The 24,341-nt window shown below is 44.0% G+C and overlaps 1 protein-coding gene, 1 long non-coding RNA gene and 1 pseudogene across 4 annotated transcripts; 2 read left to right on the top strand and 1 right to left on the bottom strand.

The window, feature by feature from the left end:
* The first annotated feature begins 3,008 nt into the window (after positions 1 to 3,008).
* LOC112641750 (glutathione S-transferase A4-like) lies at positions 3,009 to 22,586 on the top strand. 2 transcript variants are annotated; one of them, XM_025419030.3, is made up of 7 exons: positions 3,009 to 3,146; positions 11,925 to 12,031; positions 13,163 to 13,214; positions 15,206 to 15,338; positions 18,090 to 18,231; positions 19,868 to 19,999; positions 22,303 to 22,586. In XM_025419030.3, exons 2-7 carry the CDS (start codon positions 11,945 to 11,947, stop codon positions 22,423 to 22,425), a joined length of 669 nt encoding a protein of 222 aa, XP_025274815.1. In that variant the 5' UTR covers positions 3,009 to 3,146; positions 11,925 to 11,944; the 3' UTR covers positions 22,426 to 22,586. The 2 variants fall into 2 exon arrangements, with proteins under 2 accessions (XP_025274815.1, XP_048948109.1); XM_049092152.1 differs by lacking the exon at positions 3,009 to 3,146 and adding an exon at positions 10,291 to 10,330.
* Positions 10,809 to 10,908, top strand: LOC112641900 (U6 spliceosomal RNA; annotated as a pseudogene).
* Positions 16,302 to 18,090, bottom strand: LOC118350389 (uncharacterized). 2 transcript variants are annotated; one of them, XR_004804052.2, is made up of 2 exons: positions 16,691 to 18,090; positions 16,302 to 16,605 (listed from the first exon to the last, which is right to left on the bottom strand). It is a non-coding gene; the product is annotated as an uncharacterized LOC118350389 (long non-coding RNA). The 2 variants fall into 2 exon arrangements; XR_007401178.1 differs by having other exon boundaries at positions 16,819 to 18,090.
* Positions 22,587 to 24,341: the final 1,755 nt, after the last annotated feature.

Below are 24,341 nucleotides of genomic sequence, written 5' to 3'. Positions count from 1 at the left end.
TGTAGAATTGGAAGTGTTCTTTTCAGCCCTACCCTGCTGCTACCCGGTTCTGCTCCCCACCTGCAGACATAGTTATCATTTGTATATCTCTCCGGTAATATTTGATGCATACATAAAAAAATATATAGATATTACTTTTATCTTATTACTCCCCGAATGATTATGTGTAGGCTGCTAATTTTTTGCATTTCAGAATTAAAAGTATGGTTTTGTTGTTGTTGTTGTTTTTAAGATTTTATTTATTTATTCATGAGAGACACAGTGAGAGGCAGAGACAGAGGCAGAGAGAGAAGCAGGCTCCCCGCAGGGAGCCAATGGGGACTTGATCCCAGGGCCCCGGGATCACACCCTTAGCTGAAGATAGATGCTCAACTGCTGAACCACCCAAGTGTCCCTAAAAGTATGGTTTATTAATACTGCTTTTAACATGTGTTGATTTAGGTCTCAAATATTAATTGAGCACTAATTATGTGCCAGGCAGGGTGCCAGGGGACAGAACTCTTGAACAGAGCCCCTGTTCTAGAACAGCTCACCACAAAGTAGGGGAGAGAGGTGTCAACAGCTGAAGTAATTTTGGAAAAGGGAGAATTTCTGCTTTTAGAGTATCTGATATTTCAGGAATTAAAAAACTGAAGAAAAGCAAGTTTTTGATGAGAATCTCAGAGAGGACACACCTTACCGCAGGAGGGATTTTTGCTGAGATGTGAAGAACAGACAACAGCGGTGAAGTGATCATTAATGCCTGTCACAATCAGCACAAGTACTTCAGTGTTTTATTAGAGGAAAATCCAGTGCAGGCATCAAGGTGGTTGTTTGTGTTCCCAGGTCCTCAGTGCCTCTGTCATCACTGTGATATTTAGAATTGCTTGAAGTACAATTGGTGGCAGGTGTAGTGCCAGGCAAGCCTGAGGAGCGGTGATGGTCCAGGCTGCTGCCTCTGACGGAGAGGCCCAGGCTCCTGCCAGGCTCTTGAGAGCACAAGCCAATAGGAAGAAAGTCAGGTGTATACAGCATGACCTTGCCCAAAGACAGGTCTGGCCTTCATTTCTGGGAGTAGATCCCTATGCCCTTGGACTCTCATGCCTGATGGAGACACTTGTTTGCCTGGACCAAACAAGTGAGCTAGCCAGATAATTGTATGATTTAGGGTGAGGGCTTTGACCCACACCAACAATGCAGCATAGGGTGGGGGCTTTGGGTCTTGTGGTATCAGCTTAACTCTGGAGGGCCTGGAGACGGATCAGCCACATGGATAGTTAGTCATCCCTACATAGTGGAGTGCTCCCCAAATTCTGGACTCAAGGCTCCAGTGAACTTCCCTGATTGACCGTACTCCATTGTCACACTTAGTTGTCAGGAGGATTTAGTGCTGTCCACAACCACACAGAAAGAGGATATCTAGAAGCTCCATGTTCAGAACTCTCCTGGATTCTGCCCTGGGCATCTCTGCCCTTGGCTGATTTTCATCTGTATCCTCTCCCTGTAGTAAAGCATAGCTGTAAGTATAACAGCTTTCAACATGTTCTATGAGTTCTAGTGACTTGTGGAACCTAAAGCTGGATTTTGGGCACCCTTCAACTTGAAGCTGGTGTGAGAAGTGGGGGTGGTCTCTTGGACTGCTCCTTCTAACCTCTTCAGGGAAGAGAAACATTTTATACTTAGGTGTTGATCAATGTATACATAGGAACCAGACATTGCCTTAATAACACGCGGGCATCTGTATGATTGAGTTTTGTGGGATGGCAGCAAACGTGTGCTACTTTTTACTATGATTTTGGTGTGATTTTACTGTGCAGTGCCATCACCTGGTAATACGCGGACACTAAGCCTTTTGTAACTATTGGGTTATCATTTTCTTAAACGCCAGGGGGCCCTCAAGGCTGGCTCTGAGGGAACAACCAGAGAGAAAGGTTGGCTTCTGCACAGAGTCAGAGGATTAGAAGCAACAAATAGAAGAGGCCACACTGTCTCAAATGAAGCCCGTGGCTTTCCGGGTGGAAGCATGACCTCACATGGGACAGTGCTCTTCCTGTACTGAAAACAAGCCTCCTTCCGCCGCCATCTTGCCTCAGGTGGCATTACCCCCATTTTGTCACAGTCCCCTTTTGGGCCAGACTCCTACACTTGAGTCTCAGCCCACGGCATGCCACCCCCCATATTCCTGAACCACCAGACTCTGGGAATAGAGTAAAGGGTCAGGCACCAGAAATTGTTTATCCTTAGAAACACTGTGCGAGAGGGTGCAGGGCTAAACCCAAACAGGTAAACTAGAAGCCTCCCCAACTAAAGCCACAGCGGTAAACCGAGGGCTTAAAGTGCATAACCACATACAAGGGGGCTGTGGGTGTCTGGACAGAGGAGGGGGTACGGCACTTAATGAGTCTGGGACCCAGGACAAGCCACTCAGAAAATTTACAATGCAGATTTACAGCTATGCTGGGACTTTCAAATAAGATACCTAACGGGTAATGCAGGTATCTTATCTTTTTTTTTTTTTTTTTTTTTTCAGATTTTATTTTGAGAGAGAGTGAGAGAGAGACAGTGGAGCAGGGGGAGAGGGAGAGGGAGAAGCAGACCCCCTGCTGAGCAGGGAGCCCAATATAGGGCTTGATCACAGGACCCCAGGATCATGACCTGAGCCAAAGGCAGATGCTTGACCAACTGAGCCACCAAGGTGACCCACGCAGGTATCTAACAGAGTATTCCTGATTCCTCCTCCTGGTCCCTTATAAGATTTCTGTTACAGATGTCACATTCCTCAGCTATAATCATCTAATACATTGTTGCTACTATTATTTTTAAGGCACCACATTGATTTGTTCATATATTTACACTGCCTGTCTTCCCCAGCTAGAATGTAAGCACCACACATGCAGGAATTGTGGCTGCCAGGGCCACCATTTTAGACTCATGACCTAAAAGTGTGCCTGTCACAGAGATTTGTTCAGTGAGCCAGTGGGATCCTTACTTGGGTAACTTGATACATTCCCAAGTGCACAAACAGCAGATGTAAAGTGAAGCCCCAGAGGCGTGTACAAACCTAATCCCTTGAGTTGGGTGGAGCACTCAGCGGGGAAAGGAAAGAGTTATAAACCCTCACCTGATCTCCAAGAAGCACTCCCAGAAAAGAGCCAGGAAGAGATAAGGTTAGTGGTGAATTTCTTACACATTGTACTTGGATTTGGCTGGATAGTTATATTTTGTGGCCAGATTTGTAGCTTACAGCAGCAATTGTTTTAACTTTGGCTAATTTAATAGCTATTATTTTAAACCTGCTTGTATCAAATAAAAGGAATGTATTTTTATGCAGAGTAGATATGTACATGAAAACAAGGTAGCAAATATACCTTTTGACAAGGCCTTTTAAAGACTTCCATTGCCAGGGCACCTGGGTGGCTCAGTGGTCAAGCTTCTGCCTTTGGCTCAGGTTGTAATCCTGGGGTCTTGGGATGGAGTCCCACATCAGGCTCCCTGGAGGGAGCCTGCTTCTTCTTCTGCCTATGTCTCTGCCTCTCTCTCTGTGTTTCTCATGAGTAAATAAGCAAAATCTTTTAAAAAATAAAGACTTCTGGGATCCCTGGGTGGCGCAGCGGTTTAGAGCCTGCCTTTGGTCCAGGGCACGATCCTGGAGACCCGGGATCGAATCCCACGTCGGGCTCCCGGTGCATGGAGCCTGCTTCTCCCTCTGCCTATGTCTCTGCATCTCTCTCTCTCTCTGTTTGTGACTATCATAAATAAATAAAAAAAATAAATAAATAAAGACTTCCATTTCATACATATTAGATGTTAAAATGTCCCCCCTCTGATGTTAAATGTAATTTTAAAGATATATGAGTCAAGTGGTGTTTCAGTTGATTGGTGGAAATAACCCACTTAGCAGAATTGAGCCATTACATTTTTTTCTCCTCAGGCAAATCTGATATATATATATTTTTTCAAATCTGATATTTTTGTATGCAGTTGAAGAGAAGAACACAGGCCCCGCTCACTGTGTCATGGTTCCTAACACATAGACTAAATCTCCCTCTCTAGGTGCCTACTCAACATATGCCTGGAAGATATAATCCAAATAATCTGATACAGGGGTCTTCCTCTGAGGTCCTGTTGAAAAATGAGTCTCTAGTCAAGCCTTGAAAACAATTTTTCTAGGACTTGTCCTGATCGTTAAAGAGCAGTGGGGCCAGTTGTGGTCCACTCTGTTCACTCTCCCAGCAGCCTTAGTCACCTGGGCAGATGAACGTCTCTTTCTTGGCTCAGGTATATTTTTTATCTGTCAGTTTATATGCCTGGGTGTATAAGTTGATCACTTGTTAGAGTTTTGTGTTTTTTTTTAAGATTTTATTTATTCATGAGAGACACACAGAGAGAGGCAGAGACATAGGCAGAGGGAGAAGCAGGCTTCCAGCAGGGAGCCCCATACAAGACTTGATCCTAGGACCCGGGGATGACGACCTGAGCCAAAGGAAGATGCTCAACCACTTAGCAACCCAGGTGTCCTGGAGGCTTACCTTTAGATAACATGTCCAATTCAACTAATCAACATATCAAATCAACTAATTAAATATTTTGCTAATAGAACATGTTAGGAAAATAGAAGAGAGGGATCCCTGGGTGACGCAGCGGTTTAGCACCTTTGGCCCAGGGCGTGATCCTGGAGACCCGGGATCGAATCCCACATCGAGTTCCCGGTGCATGGAGCCTGCTCCTCCCTCTGCCTGTGTCTCTGCCTCTCTCTCTCTCTGTGTGACTATCATAAATAACTAAAAATTTATTTAAAAAAAAAAGAAAATAGAAGAGAATAATTCCTAGTCAATTACAAATGGAATGTAACTTTAAGGCTATACTTAGCCACACTTTGAAACTATACCGAAGGTCTTGGTTATGCTGTTAATACTGCTATTTTCCAACTTGAACATAGTCTTTGTCGAAAGACTAAATTGATGCTACACCTTTCCAATCTGGCAAATTTAAGTACTCTGAGGAATACAGGGTTATCTGGGAGAGTTCTTTTGTTTTGCTTTCTTTTTTTCTTTTTCTTTTTTTCTTTTTTTTGTCTCAGTGACACATTTTGATCTGCTGGTTATAATGAAAATAGGTCATTCTAATCCACTGGAGAAGCCAAAGTAAATGCTACAGATATTTCTATTAATAATAGATTTAGAATTGACATCTTGTATTTTGGCCCAAAACATCTGTTAAAACTCCCAGCCTCTTAAATTAACCCCTTAAAATTTTCATTAGCCAGAAACTTCAATAAAAGCCTGCCTTTTGCCCAACTGTTCAAATAACTGATAAAAATGTGTGCTCTTTTGCCCCAATTATCTAAAACAGCTGTTAACATTGTCAGTAGAATTTCACTCCGAAAAAGATTGACTGCTTTCCCAATGTATGTGTTCCTCAGTTAGGAGCACAGGGCGAAGAATGACAAGGAAAGAGAAATGACATCAGAAAGACTTAAAACTGGGAATAAATGAAAGAGGTTACCAAATTCTGCACCAACTTCCATTTTTGTAGTTCGGGCACCTGACATTTCTTTCAGACCAGCCTCAGGATTGGGAGGAAGCTACACACCTGCTACTTGATTAAACTTGGGGATGGAAGAAGGCCTCACATCTCTTCAAAGGGGGTCAATGAAAATGACTTAACATGGGAAATTCACTTATAATTACCTCCAGTTTCCTCTGTTCTTCTTCTTCTATTCTTAGCCACACACCTCCAGCACTTCACCATTTGCTCATCCCCCTTTTAAAACATCATTTTCTGTGATTTATGCCTGCATAACAGTCCCTGAGAAGAATGACCACACACTGAGCCCCAGATGCAGTTTTGTTGAGTTTTCACTCCAGACCTGGCTTCTCAAACTTCATTTTAATATACAAGTGAAAAAAAAATAATAATATACAAGTGAATCATCTGGCTCTTGTGAAAAATGTAGACTCTGATTCAGTAGCTCTGACCCAGTGACTCAGAGTCTGCATTTCTAATAAGTGAAGCTGATGCTGTTGGTCCAAAATCACACTTCTAGAGAATGCCTTCCTTTCCTTTCAGAAGCAAATTTCCCTTATTTCTCTTGCCAGTGAATGTTGCTGTGATCTGGAGATGTAGATGTGTTTGTGTGTGTGTGCGTGTCATCTTTTGAGTCCTTACTGTATTCAGTGATTTGCATCCATTATCTTATTTCCACCTCATAACTACCCATGTGAATTAGGAACAATTAGTCTTATTGCACAAACGAGGAAACTGAGGCTCACAGAGTTTTAAAAACTTGCAGAAGTGAGAAGTAGACTTAAAATTTCAACTTAGGTTTTTACTTTTATTGGCACCCAGGGCATAACTCAGATATGAGTTCTCCCACATTTTCTTTTTTTTTAAATATGTATTTTATTTATTTAAGGTTAGGAGGAGCAGAGGGACAGGAAGGGAATCGCCAAGTAGACTCCATGCTGAGCATGGAGCCCAACACGAGGCTCTATCTCACAACCCTGAGAGCACAATCTGATTCAAAACCAGAGTCGGAGGCTTAACTGACTGAGCAACCCAGGCACACCCCGCCCCCGCCACCTTTTCTAAAAGATTTGAACGTTGTTTTTTTTTTGTTTTGTTTTGTTTTGTTTTGTTTTGTTTTTTTACCAAGGCCCACACGGGCCCCTGGAGCTCTGGGGGTGGGGGCTGTGCATCCCACAGCTCATCTCAGGTGAGGCGGCATATGGGGGAAGTTTGCAAGCCCCAAGAGGTGGCTTTCAATTCCTGATGTAATAAGCCCTGTGTGGGAAGCCTCGTTGGTGAACCAGTTTTAATTCATGACAAACCTTTTGGGCAATATTAGCAGCACAAAAAAGAGACTTGAAGATTGGAGTGTGAGTTTACGGTGAGCTCAACATCTCAGGTTCTGGATCTTCCAGCAGCTGTGTTCACAGTGTCTGCATTTTGGGTGACACCCAGAAAACATTCTCTTTTGCTCCCTTTATTTCTCAGAAAAGGAACAAATATTCCCATTGTACCTGTCCATTTCAGATTTGACAATGTCCTTTTTCTTTTTTAAACAATGAAAATAATTGGGTTTACTTTTTGAAGCACAAACTTGGTTTTCTATATCACCAAGCTGTGATTTATCCAACTCTTTGTTGAACTTCATTAGAGATCAAAAAAAAAAAAAGAATTAAAAGACTTGATTTAGGTCCTTAACCTATAATGCCATGGAAGGGGCTCAGACAAAACTTCTGTTTACATATGCTCATTCTGTACGGCTCTGTTCAATTCTTGTAATAATGTATTGTATTTCTTTCTAAATACAATTTCATTCTGACTTACAGCTTGGGACCTGAGTGTTTCCATCACAAGGTATGAGGTTTACAAGGTTTTTGATTGCAGGAACTATATCTTATTTATCTATGTATGCCTGGAGTGCTTAACCTAGTACTGTATTCATAATAGGAGCTCAATAAATGTTTGATGTTAAAGGAAAGAATGAAAGATGGAACATAGACATTTTAGCAAGTTTAGAAATTGATATCTCAGGCCACTGAGGTAATAGCAGTATATTCTGTGTAACCACCATGTGTCTGGGATAGTGCTGGGTTGGTTCTCTAGGAGATGGAAGAAAGATGCCCTGACTCCTGCCTTCCAAGAGTTTGCCACCTTGTTAGTTTTGCAGGTCAGAATCCCAGGGGAGCAGTTGGTTCTTGGCTGGGGTGAGATTGTAAGTAGTATTGACCCCTTCTCTGTAATCGGCTCTTCCAGAAGAAATAGCTGCTCCTCGGAAGGGCATGGGGTAGGGACTGGAGTCTGGTGTAGCTCCTAACAATGTCCTGTTCAGTCTTCCTTTTTTTTTTTTTTTTTTTTTAAGATTTTATTTATTTGTTCATGAGAGACACAGGCAGAGGAAGAAGCAGGCTCGCTGCAAGGAGCCCAATGTGGGACTCAATCCCGGATCCCGGAATCATGCCCTGAACCGAAGGCAGACGCTCAACTGCTGAGCCACCCAGGCGTCCCTCCTGTTCAGTCTCCCATCATTCATCTAGGAGCCCACTTTAGGACACCATTGAGCTAAAGCGGAGAGATTGAGGAATGGTGGATGTTTGGCCACAACCAGCTGTTTATGGAGGGCACAGACATTTATCCAGATTTTTATAGAAGAAGTGGTAACTGGTTATCATTCGAGTGGCTGGTTATTAATGACTAGGGGAAAAATTCCTTCTTATGGACTGGAGAGAGAAGGTTACAGGCCACAGTCCTATTTATCAGAGGTGGGGTCTCCTTTATTCTAACTTTGGGCTTTAGGGCTCCCTTGAACATTGAGGAAGGTTTGGACGTGCTGGCAGGGAGAGGAATGATCCTATCCTTGTAATTCAACTCTGGATTCCAAAGATAGATCCTTCAATCTCCCACGTACCCTGAGGATATATGTAAGGGGCTGGCAGAAACGAAGTGGGAAATAGTGGTAGGCATCACATAAAGTCCCCCAGTATTCTTCCATATAGCAGCAAACCATGAAAAAGCTCCAATGCTGCTCACAGTCACAAAATGAAGGCAAAAGTCACATCAGATTTACTTTTAAAATATCCTGTATCACAATATTGAGTCAAATTTAAAAAGTCTTGGCTCCCTTTTACAAAATATCAGTAGCATTTGCAACACTTATCAATCTCAAATAAAACTAATAGACAAGCCAACCAGCCTAAGAAACTCTAAGAAAACATGAAATCTGTGTGTAAGTCGTTTAAAGAAGCACAGGGACTCTACTTGATATGGACCACATACTGTGGTATGTACTTTACCCATTACTTTATTCATCCTTGGTCCTCACAATAGGCCTCTGCCTGAAGTCAGTAGGTATAACCACCATACCCATTCTAAGGATTAGAAGACTGAGGCTTACAGAGGTGGATAAAGGTTGTGCAACATTAGTGAGGACTCATGACTCAAAAGCCCAGAGCCCCTTGCCTTTGAAAGATGGGGACAGTAACACACAGTTATCATTTCTGTTTGAGGACTGGACATTTCTGTTTGGGTATCTGCCTGGCAGAGGGGCTGGAAATGAATGTGACCAGATCCACATCCATGCCCTCAGCTCTCTCAGGGTTCATTCTCTCAGCAAAGCCAGGATGGCTGTTAATCCACATTCTTGGTCATGCACCTTAAGGAGCACAGCTTTCCTCTCTCCCCCCCGACAGCGCACCTCCCAGCAGAACACAGCACAATCCCTCCCTCATACTCAGACTCCTGTCTCCCTGATGTTGCCAGTTCCCGATTTTTTTATTCCAGCACCTCCAAGAGCTCGTATCTCTACATCCCTTTGAGTGTGGATTCTGCAATGCCAGCAAGAAGCTTACCCTCTCTTGACCATTTTAGGATGACATTTTGTGGGGACCTGGATGGTTCAGTCGGTTAAGTGTCTGCCTTCAGCTCAAGTCACGATCCTGGGGCCCTGGGGTTGAGCCCCTCATTAGGCCCCCTGCTCAGTGGGGAGTCTGCTTCTCCCTCTCCCTCTGCCCTGCCCCCCACTCTTACTCTCTCACTCTCTCTCTCTCAAATAAGTAAAATCTTAAAAAGGGAGGAGTGGGGCTACATTTTGCTGCCTCTCCTTTCATCTGAGAGATTTCATTTGGTTTCTGGAACAAATATGATGTCTGGAGCCTCCACGTTATGATACTCAGTAGTAGCGTTAGGTATCTGTCTCTCGTGGGCAGTCTGGGGCTAGGATTTTTTTAATGTCTTTTTAATCTTTATTTGAAATTTAGATTTCAAATAACTAAGAGAATAGTCAGAAGAAAGACCATTCAGCCTGCATTTTAAGTGACCGTTCATTGCTTAGAAACAGCTTTCTGGAGGCTACCAGAGATGACCTTTTCTGGATCCATTCTAAAAAAGGATAACTTTCAGCTTTGGCTAACTGGAGGAGCAGGATAGAATTACAATAAAAAGGGTGTTGGCAGCTGTTCCTATATTCCACCTTCTTTCACTGTAAGATTTATTTCAAACAGAATTTGGACTGGTTGAAGGTTTCAGGAACACAGAACAACAGGAATTAATCTGAGCCCCATCCAGATCCACAGCTTCATCCCTGTCTCTCAGAGCCAGTGGAGAGGGGTCAGCTTGGCTGGAACTCTGTGGAGCTCCTCAAGATGGAGTGATTATTTAATTTCACCAGTGTTGCTTTATTTTTGTCTGAAGGTAGCAGGATGAACAGAGACCTGGAAAGGGTTCTTGGAGTGAGGGCTTGAATTATTTGTCAATCACCCAGAGTTTGCTGCTGTTAAATATTTTGTAGTTGTCTGCCTTGCAGCCTTCCTGACACCTGGTCAGTCCCTGAAACATGGCCCATGAGGATGTGAGTTTCTCTAGCACTAGAACCCACCAGGCATGCGCATCCTGCTGTGCCTGTTGCATGTTGGGAACTGCTATGGCCTCCTCCTTCTGACTTTTAACAGCACTTACATTTGCTCCTTAACCATCATATGTGGGACCTTGTAGGAGACCAGAGAATTCAAGAATTTTTTCGTTGGGGAGAGGCTAACAAGAAGCTACCATTTCCCTTCTCCTTCTTGTCATATTTTCTCGTCACTGATTTTTATCATAAGATTCATTCTAAGTGAATTACTAGATCCAAACAAATTTCTCTAATCAGGGAATGTGGGTGCCTTCTTAATCATTGTGTCTCCCAAGACAATAAAGTAGTGGGGTTTTAGGAAGCTCCTGAAACTCTCAACACCCAATAGCTAAAGAGGCAACTTAAAAGTAATGAATCTTGAAAACAACCCGACATAAATAGTACCTAGGGATGACAAGACCACAAGGAAGTAATTAGTGTGGCTTTGGCAGCACATACACTAAAATTGGGACAATACAGAGATTAGCATGTCCCCATGCAATGATGACACACACATTTGTGAAGCATTCCATATTAAAAAAAGAAAGAGGAAAGGAATTCAACTTTTCCAAGAGTTAAACTATAAATCCAATATATAAGAAAATAGAGTGGTTGTGGGTAACATTGCTTCAAAACACCTGTAAGATTTTATGAACCTGAGTGAGTGACCTTGTTGTCATATGGTTATAGGTATTCCCAGTCAGATGTTTTTATCATAAACCGAGCTACTGTTATGGTTTTTTAACTTCCTTATGAATTTTGTTAGCACAAGAAGCATCCTCAAGTAGAATCCCAGTTAGGACAGGTTACTTGGCAGTTTGGGGCTTAGTGGGCAAAGGACCATGTTGAGTGCTGTGTTGAGAAGCCGTGGGTCTCTATGAGATCCGTGTGTCACCCTGAGCTAAACAACCTCCCAGCCACAGCACCGTGTGCACTGACTGGACCAGGGACTTGGCTTTTTTTTTTTTTTTTTTTTTTTGCTGTTTCCATGAAGCATGCATCGTTACCTATGGGGAGAGAGAGGGAAATGTGAGAAAAGCAGACCTAGCAGTCCTCTAAATTGGTATAGAGCTTAGTATTCTCAAAGCACGTTCAATAATCCTGTGAGACCGGAAGGGGTCACCAAGATAATGGTCACTGTGGCCCTTGCCATGGTGAGGCAGAAAGTGCTATCAGGTATGGTCACATAGTTCTATACTCTTTTTTAAAAGGGTGCAGGTCTGGACGCCTTGGTGGCTCAGTGGTTGAGCATCTGCCTCTGGCTCAGAGTGTGATCCCGGGGTCCTGGGATCAAGTCTTGTATCAGGCTCCCTGTGAGGAGCCTGCTTCTCCCTCTGCCTGTGTCTCTGCTTCTCTCTCTCTTTCTCTCTGTGTCTCTCATGAATAAATAAATAAAATCTTTTAAAAAAAGATATAATATTAACAGCACTCCAGCCTCCTCCCCTGCACCCCTCTCCAATCACAACACTCGTTCTCCTCACTGGAGATAACCACCACCCTGATTCTGTGATCACTGTTTTCTTGCTTTTCTTATTTTTCTTATTTTGCCCTTCAGAAAACCCTGAGCCAGGAGTCATGGCAACCAAACCCAAGCTCTACTACTTTCGTGGCAGGGGCAGGATGGAGTCAATCCGCTGGCTCCTGGCTGCAGCTGGAGTGGAGGTTGGTTCCTGATTGGGAAAAGGAAGGAGGGCAATTTGGGTAGACCGAAGTGGTCCTCTTCCCCCTTCAAAATTTAGGATGGGGCTTTCAGGATAGACCACTCTTTCCCTTTCCATGTATCTTTCTTTGTAAGAGCTGAGGGAGAGAACATAGTCCTCGGTTTAAGCAAGGTTGGGAGGGTGGAAGCCTGGGGAGATGTTCTGGAAGCTTCATAGAGGCCTAAGAAGTCACGGTGACTCATAAGACAAAGGAGAGAGAGGAGACCCACAACTGGATCATTGTCTTCACTGGAACCAATTAACTGTGGTCTTTCCAGCTCTGTCCTGGCACCTCAGTCTTGTTCTATCCATGGCTGCCAACTGGAACCTTACACCCAGCTGCAGTCTGGTCTCCTCTTGAGCTCTCCTTGGAAAGGTCTGCCCCACCAGGATCCTTCCTTAATTCTGAATTCCTTAACCACTGACTTTACCATAGATTTGCACGAGTGTTTTGGAATTGTTTGGTTTCAGGCAGGCGTGACTTCTTTTTCCCTATTTGTATGCCATCTGCTTTAAAACAAGACTCATGCATGACCTTCTTTGTTTTGTCCACCTTATCCTACCCCCATCTCAAAGTTTAGGGAACAAAAAAAGTCACTCTCACCCATAAAAGCTGTAGGGATTCCATCAATAAGTGATGATGATACCACCCGGGTAATGATCTTTGGATCTCTTTCATTGAATGTATGAACATCAAAGAGAAATTTAATTTGACCTGATATGGAGGGAGAATGATACAGACGAGAGAGAAGAGAGGAATGAGAGAAGGGAAATCATTGGGGGAAGTTGGTGAAAAGGACAAGAATTTGGAGAGAAAAAAAGAGCTAAGGTGAAGAAAAGGGAAAATATGAATGGGGCTGAGGATATCCTGTAAGTAGGCAAAACCCAAGAGGGGTGCCAGTCCCATGCCCATTTAAGCTAGTCTACACACACACGGGGGAATGTTCAGCTGTGTGGAAATTGACAACTTTGTGGTTCCTTTTAAAATGTTTATTCTGAAAGACACTGGGCATTTTACACTGTGAATATTTCTCTCTCTCTCTCTCTCTCTCAGGACATTAAAGTTATAACAAAGTTTCTATCCTTTATCTAGTTTGAAGAAGAATTTATTGAAACAGCAGAACAATATGAGAAGTTGCAGAAGGGTGAGCCTGGATTTATTCAATGTTTTCTTACTGGAAAAAATAAATATTTGTTTCTGGAAATATTAATTTCAATATAGAATACAGAACTCTGGAGTAACAACTATTAGAAAAAAGACTGCTAACGCTGATTGAGTACTCACTGTGTCCCTGTCACAGGGCTAAATTTATCATCTGCATTGTGTCCTTATCCGTAAAAGCTTATCAAGTAGACTCTGACCTTGACCTCAATTAGAGATGAAAGCATGGGTTTGACTCAGCTAATTGGTTCAATACTCATCATCCTGTTAAAGAATCGTTTAAGAATTGTTAAATAACGATCCAGTGGGTTGGAAGGGAGGGAGCAAAAAAGAAGTGCTCATGGCTCATATCCATTCTTTCTTAGTGGTTTCAACAGATTAAAAGACACTGTTTAATAGGTCACAATTGTAGAACCAAGACTATAGAAAAGAACAAAATTTGATTAAATTCGAAGAAGTCCTTCATCCTTACAATTCCCTAGAAAAGTTTCTCACATTGAGAAAAGACTAGGGCAGCCCCAGTGGCTCAGCAGTTTAGCCCCTGCCTTCAGCCCAGGGCCTGATCCTGGAGACCGGGAATCGAGTCCCACATCGGGCTCCCTGCGTGGAGCCTGCTTCTCCCTCTGCCTGTGTCTCTGCCTCTCTCTCTCTCTCTCTCATTAATAAATTAAAAAATAAATTAATTAAAAAAATTTAAAAAAAAGAGAGAGAGAGAAAAGACTAGTATTTTCATAGTTCTAATAACCACAATGTTACTTTCCTTACCTAAGGAAACCTGGAAGCTCCCACCATTCCTGAGAAATAGCCATGAGACTGACACTATTTTTCGGAGAAACATTCAACTAGTAATCAGCAGACCTGCCATTTACAAACTGTATGACTTTGCAGAAGGCTTCTAAGTTCTCTGCATCCTATCTCCTTACCATAAAATAAAAATAAATTCTGGGGATCCCTGGGTGGCTCAGCGGTTTAGCGCCTGCCTTTGGCCCAGGGCACCATCCTGGAGTCCAGGGATCGAGTTCCACATCAGGCTCCCGGCATGGAGCCTGCTTATCCCTCTGCCTGTGTCTCTGCCTCTCTATGTCTATCATAAATAAATAAAAAATCTTTAAAAAATAAATAAATAAATTCTATGGTCACAGATGCGGTATACCAGTAGATCTCACTGAATGAAGAAGGCCGGCTAGCCCCTTTCCCAATTCTTGTTTAGGAACTTTATCACCTCAAATATTCCTGAAGCTCCTTTCTTCTTTATTTCTGCCCTACTCCACCCCAAACAAGGCCAGTCACTAACATGTGGTAGGGATTCAGTACATATGTATTGAATAAGTAAAAGAAATGGATCTCCAGAGACTCTTCCATGATCATTCTGGCAAGAAGTCCTCCCTAATAGCCTATGAAATCCTCCAGTCCTCCCTGAGTCTGTGATGCTGCTCTTGTGCTTGAGACACCCTCCTGAGCATTACTATTACTTGTGCATAGGAGTTAGAGAGGGACAGCAGAGACAGCTACTGGCTAAGAGTCAGGAGGCCCACTTGGCTTTAGCTGTCTCCTGACTGTAAGCTTGAGCAAGTCACATTTGCTCCCTTGGCCTTCACAATGCCACAGTCTATAATATGAATGAGCTAAATGATCTCAAAGATCTTTTCCTGTGCTCTTGATCTGAGAGTTTTAAAAACCCTTTTGCAGGGATCCCTGGGTGGTGCAGCGGTTTAGTGCCTGCTTTTGGCCCAGGGTGTGATCCTGGAGACCCGGGATCAAATCCCACATCGGGCTCCCGGTGCATGGAGCCTGCTTCTCCCTCTGCCTATGTCTCTGCCCCCCTCTCTCTCTCTCTGTGACTATCATAAATAAAAAAAATTAAAAATAAAAATCCTTTTGCAGAAGGTCATCAGCTCCTAGAAGAAACTCTCCTACAGGCTTACCACAACGATGGAAGGAGAGTAATCTAACTTTGCTTTGCTCAATCCACAGATGGACGCCTGCTTTTTGGCCAAGTACCTATGATTGAAATTGATGGAATGGTGCTCACGCAGACTAGAGCCATCCTCAGCTACCTTGCTGCCAAATATGACTTGTATGGGAAGGACCTGAAGGAGACAGTCAGGTAGCACAGTGTTTATTGTTACTTGACTCTTATCCAAGCTCTATAGTCTTGCACCAGCTGAGACTCAGTTAACATAGAGTCTTTCAGCCTAGACTAGGGGGAGAAGGCAAGGGGGAACAAGGGGAGATGCTCTTGCTATACCCGTATGCCTTGTGCATAGCTGGATATATATACTCCCTTTTACTACTCATGGTGGTATGCATTCAACATTCTCATCTTCTCTCCCACTCCTACCAAATACGGTCTCATAAAATGACCTGGTAAACTATTCTACATGAAAGTGGAAATGACTGACTCAGCAAACAAACAATGAGCATTGTATCAATGATCTATTACCACAAACAATGCTGTGTAACATGTCACCTTGAAACACTGTGACTTAAATTAGCATTCATAATAAATGAATGAGCAGTAATAAACTGCTCATCAATCTATGGGTCATGTGGGTGTTGGCATATCTCGGTCAGGCTTGACTCCTCTTCGCTGGACTCACTCATGTATTCTGTGGTCAATCAGTAGTCAGCCAGGAGATTCTGGTTTTGGGTGTTAAGTATCAACCAGGGCAGGGGGGGCACATGGGGCATGTGTCTCTCATTGTCTCATGCCGAGCTTGTTCTTGGGGCAGCTAGGGAAGGTTCTAAGAGAGAGAGTAAAAGCACACAAGGCCTCTTAAGTTCTAGGCTCAGAACTGGTCATCAGTTCCACCTCATTCTATTAGTGAAAGCAAGTCATGAGATCATTCCAGAAAACAGACCCCAGCTATTGATGGAAGGAGCTGTTGAGTTTTGTCACAATTACTGAAGGGTGAAGATGTATATTCACTGTTCTGCACAAATATACCACAAGCCTCTACCCTGTGCTGGGCACTACGGTAGGCCTGGCTGAAGATAGCTGGATTATTACTCCCAGGAATGGTTCAGTTTTACAGGAGATAAGCAAACTAAAGACAAAACAAAGACAGACTTACAACTATAAAAGTTTTATCTAGATTTGGGGTCAAAGGGCCATTTCCACGGTCCCTAAAATCTCATCACCATAAGCATGGACACTGAGATGGTCCATACATATAGATAGAAGACATGGTGGGAGAAAGGTCCAAATTCAACTGTTTAGGAGAGAGAGTATAGGGATCCCTGGGTAGCTCAGTGGTTCAGTGCCTGCCTTTGGCCCAGGGTGTGATCCTGGAGTCCCCGGATCGAGTCCCACGTTGGGCTCCCTGCATGGAGCCTGCTTCTCCCTCTGCCTGTGTCTCTGCCTCTCTCTTTCTCTGATGAATAAATAAATAAAATTTTAAGAAAAAAAGAGAAAGAGTATAGCATAGGAATGAACAAAATTCATAACCAGAAGCATACCCCAACTTTTTCAACTCTCAAATGAACTGAGTCATCCTGACTTGCAGTCCCAGAAGTACATGGCAAGACAAGCAATTTCAAACAGCGTGTGAAAAGGATCCTTTTATAAGAATGTAAGCAGTACTAACATGCAAAAGCTGTTTCCCATTATTTGGATGAATGTGCTTATTTTTTTACGGTTAAAGGTGACTAGTTAGGTAACAATTTCACCTGTAAAAAAAAAAAAAGATTTATAATTCAGATAGGACAATTAAGTAAATTGTGCTTTTATATATGTTAAAAAGACAAAGATGATCATTGAGCCAAATTTATTGGGCAACTAGCATACAGTGGAGGATACACAGACACACAATCTTTTTTTTTTTTTTTTTTAAGATTTTATTTATTTATTCATGAGGGACACAGAGAGAGAGAGAGGCAGAGACACAGGCAGAGGGAGAAGCAGGCTCCAAGCAGGGAGGGAGTCGGACGCGGGACTCGATCCCAGGCTCCAGGATCGCACCCTGAGCCAAAGGCGGATGCTCAACCACTGAGCCACCGGGGTGCCCCAGTAGTTTTTAACCTTTGTGTTTGTCAACGAAAGGAAAATTTTAGAAAATGCAATCGAGGGATCCCTGGGTGGCGCAGCGGTTTGGCGCCTGCCTTTGGCCCAGGGCGCGATCCTGGAGACCCAGGATCGAGTCCCGCGTACGACTCCCTCCCTGCTTGGAGCCTGCTTCTCCCTCTGCCTATGTCTCTGCCTCTCTCTCTCTCTCTCTGTGACTATCATAAATAAATAAAAATTAAAAAAAAAAAAAAGATTTAAGAAAATGCAATCGAGGGATCCCTGGGTGGCGCAGCGGTTTGGCGCCTGCCTTTGGCCCAGGGCGCGGTCCTGGAGACCCGGGATCGAATCCCACATCAGGCTCCCGGTGCATGGAGCCTGCTTCTCCCTCTGCCTGTGTCTCTGCCTCTCTCTCTGTGTGACTATCATAAAAAAAAGAAAAAAAAAATGAAATCGAGGTATTTGACTTGACAAGGTTGCCCCGTCAGGGGAAGACCTGCCACATTATGTATCTTCCCTCGGGAAGCGAAGGTCGCAGCACTAACGGTTTCGCACTTCAGGTGAACTTCATCCCGTTGGGTCTTTAAATCCACAAGGATCTACTTCCGGCAGATCTCCACTGGCAAGCACTTGCTAATTTTTTCACACATCCCTTGACCCAGGGCGCCTTTCCCGAGGTCCTAGCATCCCCCGTGGGCCGGAACCCCACGGGAAGGGGTGTACAGGGTCATCCGCCCCGTCTCCCCGTCACCGTGGCGGCGGCGAGGCGGCGAGGCTGCGAGGCGGGACCCCCCCCCCCCCGCCCCGAGGTCAGAGGCGTCCGTGGGGACGCGAGTCACGCGCCGGTTTTGTCAGGATCAACATGTACGCGGACGGCACCCTGGACCTCATGCTGATGATCGCGCTGGCTGCGTTCAAACCCCCGGCAGAAAAAGAGGAGAGTCTTGCATTAGTCGCGCAGAAGGCCCAAACTCGTTACTTCCCGGTGTTCGAGAAGGTAGGCTGCAGGGTCGCAGCTCGGATCGCCGCGAAGGGGGGGAGGGACGTTCGGGTGCTCTCGCGAGAGGCGGGCCCGGTGGGCGGGTCCGGGGGGCGGCCGCTGCGCGCGCAGACCCTGGGACGCGGTGGGGGCGGGGCGCGCGGGGCTGACGTCATCGAGCGACCCCCCCAGGCCCCCGCCCCCCCGCAGGGAGGGAGGAGAACCGAGAGGCCCGCGCGAGCCCTGCGCTTGGCCGCGGCGCTCGGCGGGTCGCAGGATCCGGGCCTGGCTTCCCGTGGCTGAGACGGACGGTTGTTCCGGGAGTGGCCGCTGCGGCGGACGCGAGCTTTAGCGAGAGCCCCAAAACGGAGGCCGTAAGGCAGTTAGGCGGGGCCCCTACCAAGCACTGAAAGGATGCATTGCTCGGAAACATTTCTGTTCTGATTTGAAAAATAAGCCAGCAGCAGCCCAGGGCACCCCCTCCTTACCTTCGCATCGTACGTATCATGGGTATTTCTTTCCCTTTAATCCTGGAGGCTCAATCACGCCCCGATCCAACAAACAAGGTCTTTTAGATTTACGACTTTTCCGAAGTCATTTTGGAGGCGTGCTAGGTACGAATGTCCTCGAAATACACCTGGAAATACATTCCCAACTTGGAGGGCAGCGTGGGCCATGGTGCGAGACTGGTTAGCAGGGGGAGGTACGTGAAGAATTCTCTGGGATTTCTGCTCAGTCTTAGTCTTGGGAAGCAGTGATTTACTACGGATTAGGCTACAGTGAAGAGTTTGGCCAGTGCCCCGCAGTATCAGACAGTCCGGTTCCTTATTAGGGAGCGATGCAGAGTGTCGCTGAAATGCCTTCCGTTTAAAAAACTGGTAGGCCCGCAGCCCGGGGCTGGACCTGGAGACCCGGGATCAGGATCGAGGCCCACGTGGGCTCCCTGCATGGAGCCTGCTTCTCCCTCTGCCTGTGTCTCTGCCTCCCTCTCTCTCTCTCTCTCTCTCTCTCTCTCTCTGTGACTATCATAAATAAATAAAAAATAAAAAACTGGTAGGCCTGCAGCCCGGGGCGTGGTCCTGGAGACCCGGGATCGAGGCCCACGTCGGGCTCCCTGCATGGAGCCTGCTTCTCCCTCTGACTGTGTCTCTGCCTCTCTCTCTCTCTGTGTCTCATAAATAAATAAATAAAGTCTTTAAAACAACAAACAAATAAAATAAAAAGCTGGTAGGATTATTTGAGTCATAATGTTAAATGAGGTTTATCATACTGCCTTCTACCTGCGGTACAGTAGCCTCGTTCTAACCAATCAAGGTCATGACCTTTGCGTCTCCTGGGCTGCTGGGTACAGTTTTACTTAACCAGCTATAGGCTTTTAAGAGAGAGCTCTGTTCCAGCGCTTCACTACCCAAAATGTCTTGATAAATCACTGGCAGGTTTCCAACAAGATTGTGCCAATGTACAGCAATATCTAAGAGTGTTTAAGAAGAGTTGGTTGCATCTGATCCTTTCCAGCGGTCTTGGAGATTATTAAGCAAAGGATTTCTCTAGTGAACTTGATCTGTACAGAAGACTCCCTGCTTTTATAAGTGCTAAGCCACGCAAAATAGTCTTTACTTTTATTTGATATTCTTTGTTATTTCTCTTTCTGTAGATTTTGAAAGACCACGGACAGGATTTTCTCGTTGGCAACAAGTTCAGTTGGGCAGACATACAACTGTTGGAAGCGATTTTAATGGTGGAAGAACTCAATGCTTCTGTTCTTTCCGACTTCCGTCTGCTACAGGTAGGGTGTTAAAAGCCACACAAAGCCCAAGAAAAAGTGAATAGAAACAAAGAGTAAAACAAAATGCATTTCCAGGTCAATTTCAAAAGAAGATTTTTAAAAATCACTATTTAATTAATTTTGGTAATTTTTTCCTACTTGCACTACAGGATAATTAGGAAATAAACCTTAATGATGGGAGAAACCCTTAAAATTACTGGCTTATATGTTTTGTAGGGACGTACCATAGTTTATATAACCAGTTTTCTTTTCTTGGAAACATAGGATATTCCCAGTTTTTCGGTGTGCCAACATTTTTAACATTATTTCTTTGCTCACCCTTTTAATAAATTCCTAGAACAGGAATAATCTCTTATGATGGGTTATTTTGGTTTCTAGCATAAATATTTAATGCTTTCTTTTTTTTTTTTTTAGAAAAAAAAGCATTTTTTTTTAGCATTTTTTTCCTGATGAAGTGACGACACTGGCAAATCTGTTTTTGTCGTTTCCCTTCAGAGCGCCTGCCAGACAACTCTGCCCCACTTTAGTGTACCTGATGCCAGGGACACCCCACAATGTCCCTCCATTGCTCAGGGCTTCTGCTTAGGTATCACTGCTTGCTTATCCCTTGCTGCTCAGCCCATCCTTAGACCTCTCTTTCTGGATCCTGCCAGTGCAAGACTGGAGCTGGCCTCTGTCCCATTTCCTTAGAAACATTTTATCAAAGAGGTGACTATAGGTTTTGTAGTTTAAGAACAGTATTTTTTCTTACTACAAAAGAAATGAAAGTTCAGGTCTTTACATTAGGCGTTGTATGAAATAAAAAAAGAAAAGACCTAACCAGCCAGATGCCACCACATTAGACTCTCTGATCTATTATTTTACATTTTTCCCCCGAAATAAGATCATACTAAATATTTTGTGGCTTGCTTTTAACATTTAAAAAATTATCATGAAAAAAAAATTATCATGAATGTTTTGATATGTCAACAAATATTCCTCTGCAATATCATTTTTTTTTTGCAATATCATTTTATTTTATTTTCATTAGATAATAGTCACATCTTTTTGAATAATTATAACTATATAAAAAGGGCATAAATTGCGAAAGCTCATTGCCACCACCAACCTCCCATCTTCCTGCCCCTATAATCACTTTTATTGGTTTCCTGTGTACCCTTCCAGTGTTCCTATTTTTGCAGATACAAACAAATATGAATATCTCTTTTTCTCTCTTCTTCACCCCTGGCTGGCTGGCTTTCTTACTTACTTACTTTCCTTCTCTCTTTCTTTTTTTTTTTTAAGATTTTATTTATTTATCCATGAGAGACACACAGAGAGGCAGAAACATAGGCAGAGGGAGAAGCAGGCTCCCTGTGGGGAGCCTGATGCAGGACTCATCCCAGGATCCCAGGATCACGACCTGAGCCAAAGGCAGATGCTCAACCACTGAGCCACCCAGGTGCCCCATCACCCCTGGTTTTCTTATACAAAACAGCAAATATATTCTGTTCTGCTTGGGGCGGGCCGGTTGACTGACTTTCTTTCTTTCTTTTTCTTTCTTTCTTTCTTTCTTTCTTTCTTTCTTTCTTTCTTTCTTTCATTCATTCAGCTAATCAGTTAATACAGGGAACTTCCTCTTTCTTTTTATATATATCATTTTAAATTACTGGCTTATATATCTTGTAGGGGCATACCATAGTTTGTATAACCAGTGTTCTTTCTTGGAAACATAGATTATTTCTAATTTTTCACTGTGCCAACATTTTTAATATTATTTCTTTGCTCATCCTTTTAATAAATTCCTAGAACAGGAATCAGTAGGTCAAATAATATGAATTTTTTATTTTTTTTATTTTTTATTTTTTATTTTTTTAAATTTTTTTTTTTTTTTTTTTTTTTTTTTATTTATGATAGTCACAGAGAGAGAGAGAGAGAGAGGCAGAGACACAGGCAGAGGGAGAAGCAGGCTCCATGCACTGGGAGCCTGATGTGGGATTCGATCCCGGGTCTCCAGGATCGCGCCCTGGGCCAAAGGCAGGCGCCAAACCGCTGCGCCACCCAGGGATCCCAATTTTTTAGAGTTTTTATTATGTGCCACCTACTTGTGACAATGATTTTTAAATAAGATTATTTAATTCACACTAAGCACACCAGCCATTGTATTACCTTCCCGGGAACATCCAGCAAACAGGTGTTGAGGGATTAACTCAGATTCAACTGGGCTCTGTAAGCTGACAGTCTAAATACCATCCTCCCATGACAAAGTTCTGTTATAGACCGTGACTGTCATTGAGGCTCTAATGTTCTGGTTCTCCTCTCAGGCATTTAAAACAAGAATCAGTAACATCCCTACAATTAAGAAGTTCCTGCAGCCTGGGAGTCAGAGGCAGCCACCCCCAGATAGCCACTATGTGGAAGTAGTCAGGAGCATCCTGCATTTCTGATGGCAGCAGGTCTTACCATGGCAAACAGCAATGATCCAGTCACAGCATCAGTATGGGCTGCCAATTGAAGAAAACTGTAGATTCTAGAAGTAAAGTGTCTAAAAAGAACAAAACCATACTGTCATGAACAGCAAACACCAATTAAATGCAATACAAAACCATTGTGATGTGTGGAATTTTTTTAAGCTTGTCAATTGTGGATGATGGTTACAACTTGATGAAATCAGTGTTCTCTGTAAATAAATCAGGAGGCTGCTGTATTTAGGGCAGTGGCCCACTTAAGGCACTATTCTTTCTGTTTGTACCAAGATCAGGGATCCCTGTTGGAAGAATGAACAGAGATTGGGATGCGGGATCTCCCCAACACCCACACTAATGCTGAGCTGGGATAGGAAAAAAAATGACAAATCAGGAGTAAGATGATGGCTGATGCCAGTAAATCCTGAGAGAAAGGATAGAGAAACAGAATGTCCAGGGAACATTATTCTGAGACCCTGAAAAAAAGACTTGGACAATTAGACAACTCACAGAGCTACCTGAGACTGGGTTTTGTTTTGCTGAAACAAGTAACACTGAGATTAAGATATAATCAATATTTATACGAATTGACCCAACAATTCCCTCTCTTTTAAGGGTAACTACTGTGTTCCCAAATTGGGTAATTTGGAACTCAGCCCCACATCTGGGACCCAGTGTGGTGGGAGATAGAACAGCTGCTCAGGGTGATGTTACAGGCACAGCTATGATTTCCAGTCGGTGGTCTGTGCTCTGGAGCAGGGCTCCTGCCAATGCTTTGAGGTACATGACTCTACCAGCTTTCAACTGTTGCTAGGCCATCCTGCCCAGGCCACACACTTGATCAGCTTCTCAGTGAGTACCCACCTATACATGTCCGTACTTGTGAAATAACCTAATGGCTCACCAGACTTCATACCGTTTCTTCAGGGCCACCGCAGGGCATGACCATTCCTACACTGTACACCGTCCCATACATTTTTCCTCCTCAACTCAGATGACAGACTGACCACCTTATGACCACCTGGGCCATTCAGTGTCCCCCAGCCCCCCCATTCAGTGTCCCCCAGTGTGTAGAGCCTGAGCTCTAGCTCCCAGCGTGGTCACATCCCAGGGATTCTCATTTAGCTAATCGCCCCATCTCATGTCCCACTCTGGCAAGGCTATCGCCAACTACTAGATGATGCATAGACAAAGGAGGAGAAAAGTCTTCTCACGGGAAAACTCTGCCCCTTTCTCTGTGAGATAAATTTTTCTTCTGACATCCACCAAAGCTAAAAATCTGACCTGACAGAAATTAGGTGAGAAAAGGAAAAGAACTGATTTTTTCATGGTTCATAATAGTAAGCCAGTCTCTTTTTGTTACAATCACATGGTCTTGGCAAATGATGAAAATACTTTAGAAGGCTTGCACAATGAAAAATAAAATCCTCCCCTCCCTGGATTGTTGTTAAAAACACGCATTTCCTGGGTCCTCACACCTTGCCCTGGTGCCTCCCTTGAGAAGCCAAACACTGCGAGGTTGAGTTCCCAAAGCTCTAAGCCTGTTCCGCCTAAGGTTCTTCTTCCTGGGTTTAGAAAACAAGCCCTAGGTCTGACCCCAGCCCGGCACATTCTCCGAGCACACCCTAAAGGCACCTGACAGAGGCACAGACACCGTGCCAGAGCATGTTTCATCACCCAATAACCCCATACGTACAACTTGCTGCCTTTCTTGTAATAGTTTTTACCTCTTCATTCTTCTCGATAGGTTCTCTTTGGGCCCACTGCCTAGCTACCCAAACTGGCAGAGGTAACTCTGGTGCCCAAGAAACTGAACCTCAGAGAGCCCAATAGCGCCCAGCAACATTCAAGGCCCTACCTCTGTCCCATCATCAGACAGTCGTAGCTTTGGACAGAAA

The sequence above is a fragment of the Canis lupus genome, chromosome 12 (assembly GCF_003254725.2).
Source record: "Canis lupus dingo isolate Sandy chromosome 12, ASM325472v2, whole genome shotgun sequence".
Lineage (NCBI taxonomy): Eukaryota > Metazoa > Chordata > Mammalia > Carnivora > Canidae > Canis > Canis lupus.
This window is presented reverse-complemented; position numbering and strand designations above follow the sequence as displayed.

What these genes read in the sequence shown, in the direction of transcription:
- LOC112641750 (XM_025419030.3), top strand. Translation starts at nt 11,945, where the DNA reads ATGGCAACCAAACCCAAGCTCTACTACTTTCGTGGCAGGGGCAGGATG. An exon ending in TGGCTGCAGCTGGAGTGGAG is followed by an intron (nt 12,032 to 13,162) that starts GTTGGTTCCTGA and finishes TCCTTTATCTAG; the next exon opens with TTTGAAGAAGAATTTATTGA. An exon ending in GACCTGAAGGAGACAGTCAG is followed by an intron (nt 15,339 to 18,089) that starts GTAGCACAGTGT and finishes CGGTTTTGTCAG; the next exon opens with GATCAACATGTACGCGGACG.